The sequence below is a fragment of the Penaeus japonicus genome, unplaced genomic scaffold, assembly GCF_977035675.1.
Source record: "Penaeus japonicus unplaced genomic scaffold, GWHDUDI00000001_assembly GWHDUDI00000028, whole genome shotgun sequence".
In the NCBI taxonomy this organism is placed as follows: Eukaryota; Metazoa; Arthropoda; class Malacostraca; order Decapoda; family Penaeidae; genus Penaeus; species Penaeus japonicus.
The window spans coordinates 3149087-3154086 of record NW_028234430.1 but is presented as its reverse complement, the minus strand read 5'-3'; the positions used below and the strand labels follow the sequence as shown (position 1 = coordinate 3154086).

The following is a 5000-nucleotide window of genomic DNA, read 5'->3' as shown; positions in this document are numbered from 1 at the left end:
AAGGAAAAGAAAAAACACAACTTGCAGTCCTGGACAACATGGGTAATGTTTTGGGTAACCTGAGATGACATTGCTGGTAACCACAAACTGGTCTGTGAGGGAGGCTTGACACAGTAATCGTTTGGCTGCTGTAGAGTGCTGTCCTGTCCTTCACTGCTCTGCCTTCATCCGCTAGCTTATTTCTTCTTGGATTGTGAAGGAATTGTGTTTAGTGGAGAGGAAGTAGATGAGTTCTCGTCAGGCTATGGGGAAGGTGGGATGTCTGAGGGAAAGATAAGTTGGCAGTTATATGAATATGGTCATGTGCCTTGAAAATTTGTATGCGAGCATGATGTCATCAATATGAGAAAAGTAAGTGTGTAGTGTTGTGAATTTTTGAATAAATTTTGTAAAGTTATGGTAATTTTGAGGGAAAGTGACATTTGGCTTAATTGGAAATTACAGAATATTTGTTTTTAGTGATGCTGCCTCTGCTTTATGTTTATCTCCTGTTGTGTGGAGAATTCAAGCTTGAAGAGTGATAGCAGCAGTTTGTGTTATAAAAGATGCGGAAAAGAAATATAAGTTATACATCATAAAATATATGTGTGTGTGTAGAATTGAACTGTGTTAATAAAGATGTTAATGAAGTAGAATGTTGTGAAGAGTGTATAGAAATGTTTTACAGAAATGTATATAGAGATATAGAGATAGCAGGCCGAGGAAGTAAATGCAACTCCTGTTCAGAGAGCAAGGGAATGTACTAAAGTCATACTGAGAAATTCAAAGTTTTCAAATTTTGTGAGAGTTTTCCTCCACCTTCCATCCACTGTAGTAAGGCGATTTTGCATTGGTTCTAAATGAAGTTTTTCTTTTTCAGGACTCGATCAGGCTCCCGGAGTTCCGGTGGTTCCAGCCCAGCAACCATACATGGGAGGGCCCCACACAAGACTGCCACAGTCACTCCAGCCCCTAATAAAGTCACCCCTAAGAGTGGTTCTCTCAACAGGTTCGGATTCCGTAACAGTGCGCAGGTCAAATCTGGTGATAGCACTGACAGTGTTAATTCCATACTGAGTGATGCGCAGACAATATCTGACTCAAATTCCAATATCTTTGAATTATGTGAAGAAGAAAATGAAAATCTTAAAAGCACAAAGAAAAATAGTGAAACAGATTTATGTGACAACAATGACATTCATGTGCAAAATAGGTTATCATTGTCCAACACAAAGGTGAATAAGACCCCTACGCCATACAGTACTCCGAGAGGTACGCCAAATCTACAGTCGGGTCGAATTACTGCTTTCACCCGACAGTTGCCGAAACCTCAAGTAGTTACTGTTAAGTCAGTCAGTCCGAAGCCACAAACTCCACTGTCCTATAGCCCCAAACCATACACCCCAAAACCCCACAGTCCTAAAACCCAAAGTCCATTAGTCAGAGACAGAACAAAGAGTCCTTCAATACGATCTCTTTCCAACACCCCCTCGAAAGCTCCCCTAGAACAAACCCCTAAAGCGAAGCAGTTCTTGAGTAATAGTCAGAGGATCCCTCGGGTTTCGAGAGACTCGGAGTCCTCCACCAGGTCAGGGACCGAAGCGGACTCGGGGCTGGGATCCTCGAGTGAAAGTGACAAGATTCGTGGCGAAGGGGAGACGGACACTCTCGGATCTAGTAATGTAGAGAGTACAGAGGATATGTCTGATGTATGGCTCAGAGGGAAGAGAACTCACTTTGATCCAGTCAAGAGGCGATCAGGTAATATGGAAGTCCATTTTAATGGCACAGGAGAATTTGAGCTGAAGAGACGCAGTTTAGAATGTAAAGAATCAATCCCCTCTGAACCGCAACTTTCATCAATCAAGCCAGAGGTCCTGCCTGAAAAGAAATCTGACCCAAGTAAAGAGAAGCGCGAAGGCACAATAACCTACAGTATGGCAAGACAGAAGTTTGCGCCATACAGCCGTGGCCGAATTGGCTATGGATACCAGGGTGCTGCTGGAAGGGGTGGTGGTGAAGGTGCTTCGTCAAATAATTCTAGTAACTCAAGCACAAATGTGACAAAGATCCCCGGAAGCTCAGGTCTAGTCAGAAACCGCGTCGCCATGCTGGAGAAGACTCCCACGAAGACTACCCCACAGCCACCAGTGAGAAGAAGCAGTCTGAAGAAACCAGTGATTAGACCCACATCCCTGGAAAAGACACCTATTCTAGTCATGCCCGTCACAGAAAAGACAGTAGAACTTAGTAAGCCTGTGTGTAGAAGGCTGGAATACAGTGAATGCAAGAATGTGAAAAGTGATGCACAAAATGAGACAAGCAGTGAAATACAACAGGGAATAAATCCTAAACTCTCTACCTCACATCCAAAGGCTGAAGACATTCTGATTGTGGGTTCCATTGAGGTAGAAACACATACAGACAATAATATCATTTTAGAATCTGAAAACCATGGAAGTTATTATGAAAATTCCTATGAAAAAGCACCACTTATAGTCAAAGAAGTACCTTTGAAACATAGTCCTGATAACAACAAAACAAATGAAAATAAAGCAGCCAATGATGTTATTGAAAAGGAAAAATTACATGTTGTGACATTTGATGGGGATTCTTCAGAGTATTTGTCTGAGACTACTAATGACTACACAGACAGCAGTTTATCTGAGAGAGTGGAAGACAGTTGTGAAACAGGGGAAATGGTGAACGGGCATTACCTCCAGTCTCCAGATGAGTTTGGTATGAAGATTCTAACACCTCAGTCAGAATCATCATTTGAAATATTGGAGTCATTAAGCGAAACAGTGGAGTTGAGCACAGAGGAGGCTAGGGACGACTACTCACTCACAGAAGCAGATATCAGCGAGAGCAAAGCCACGATTCTCGAAGTCAAAAGACAAGAGTCTACTGAAGGGATGGCTACATCAACTGCAACTTCAACAGCTTCAGAGGGAAGAGCATCAACAGAAGAACTATCAAAACCTCCCTTGAAGCCAAAGCCAAAGCTTCCTTCTGTATCACCGGAAAAACTGACGAAACCAAATGAAGCGACTAAGCCATTGTGCATCCCAACAGAGGCTCCCGTTGCAAAACACGAGAGCTCCCAAAAGTCACCCGTAGGGTCGCCTGTTGACAAGAAGAAACCAGTGGGAATGGGGATGACCTTAGTCAAGTCGACTGACATGAAATCATCTGTTGACTCCTCCATAGATTCTCCAAAGTCAACCACAGGGAATCCCATGGTGGAATCGTCCGACCGCTCGACGCTCTCTGGAAAATGCACTCCCACGTTGAACTCTGGCAGGGGAGACTTAGATCAAGATTTTCTGATTGATGACGAGATAGCGGATCAACCAGGCCTTATGTTTGGGGGGTCCACAATGGCATCTTCATTCTTCACAGATGACGGAATATTTGATGACTTGACATCAACCTCTCCGAGTCACGTGCCACTCAAGTCAGGTATGGTTCTGGAAACAGTTATACAGTTTTATTTTTTTGGTTATTTATTAGAAAAATTTATCTCTGTTGATGATCCCATTCACATAATATTCTTAATTGCTAGATATGATTACACATGCTGATAATGCACTATATTCAAAAGACATACATTGGAATACCTTACCTAATATTTCAGTCAAAAGTGGCTACATGTAATACATTTGCATGACATTCATCTTAGAGCAAAGGCATGTCATTAATATTTACTTGGAATTTAACATTGGTAGATAGATGAACTGATTGATAGATGGATAAATAAAGAAGGCTAGGTAGATATACAAATTGATTCACTAAGAAAGCCACTTACTATCTGAGTAGGTTTGTGTATGTAAATGTTTTACAGTTAAATTAATCAATCATATCTGAATTTATCTTATGTTTACATAATACATAATTTCTTCGAGAATTACCAGTGACCATATTGATAGCAAGGAATGCACTGCTTTTAAAATGACTTAAATTCATATTTTTCTCTTCTGAACGTTCAGCTGCAATAGGTCCTGGTAGGAGTCGCGCCAACAGTGTGGACACAACCTCTAGTCTCGGCGCTGATGACCTCATGCTCGACTTCGACATCGAGGAGGGCAAGGCAGGAGGGTAAGCTCTTTTATTTCTTTTTTATCGATTGCTGCAAGTTAAAATTGTTGATTTGTAGTGATTCCATTGCATTGTGCGAGGAAGGAATGTTGTGTCACACATATGAAGATGAAATTGTTTCCATTATTGGTAAAAGAAATGATGGAGATGGTCTTTCTTCAGTGCCATTACAGCAGGAATATTAGGTTTATTTGTTATTTTTGCGGTGAAGGAGGTATTTAGAGATGAGGCTTAATTCATTTCCATTGCTGATTGGGGATTGGTGGTCAATCATCATTGTCATATGAAAGAATTAACTTAATGATTTCAATAGATTTCTTTGTTTGTTTCCTTTAGGATTTAATTATCAATTTTCTTCCTGCTGTATGGTGAATGTTTGATATTATTGTGTGTGTTTTGTTAAGTTTGATTTTGTTTTGTTTTATATAAATGAAATAAGTTTTGCATTTTCATTTAAGTCCTATGTATAATTTCATCATATTTACTTTGCCATTCAGTTATTTTTAGTTTGTATAGTAAGTTGAAAACATAAGTTTCCACACATTAATTTCTTTTTAAGTATTTTATTCAGTTAGTATTTCAACATTGTTTTAAGTTTTGTGTGCATGCAACCTTTGAAATTTTTCTTCAGTGCATGATTCTGATCTCATTAGTTAATTATTTGCCTGTGCAAGTACAGACATTTGTTCCTGCAAATGCCTTACGCTTCACAATATCTTTTTGTGTTGTCCTTATATTAACTTTTTTTGTTTGCATGTTTGTCATTAGTTTGTCTAACCGTCAATCTAACAGTTCGTCTAACAGGTCTTCTAACAGTTCGTCCCTCAGTGTTGGCCTCCCTGGATCCCTAACAGGGGCGCGTCCAAAAAAGATGCACCTTCGCATTACCATTCCTGGACGCAGGTTGGAATCTCCTGTTATAC

General features: G+C 40.3%; 1 protein-coding gene across 8 annotated transcripts in view; it reads left to right on the top strand.

Moving 5' to 3' along the window:
* The window catches only part of LOC122246737 (uncharacterized), a 66830-nt gene that overhangs the window by 14136 nt on the left and 47694 nt on the right, over positions 1-5000 (top strand). For 2 of the 8 annotated variants that reach the window (XM_086553287.1, XM_086553285.1), the window contains exons 3-5: positions 860-3441; positions 3969-4077; positions 4894-4980. In XM_086553287.1, coding sequence (XP_086409413.1) covers positions 860-3441; positions 3969-4077; positions 4894-4980 — 2778 coding nt within the window. Of the gene's footprint in view, positions 1-859; positions 3442-3968; positions 4078-4869; positions 4981-5000 lie in introns of all 8 variants that reach the window. The other 6 variants (XM_086553286.1, XM_086553284.1, XM_043005524.2 and 3 more) reach the window with 4 other exon arrangements.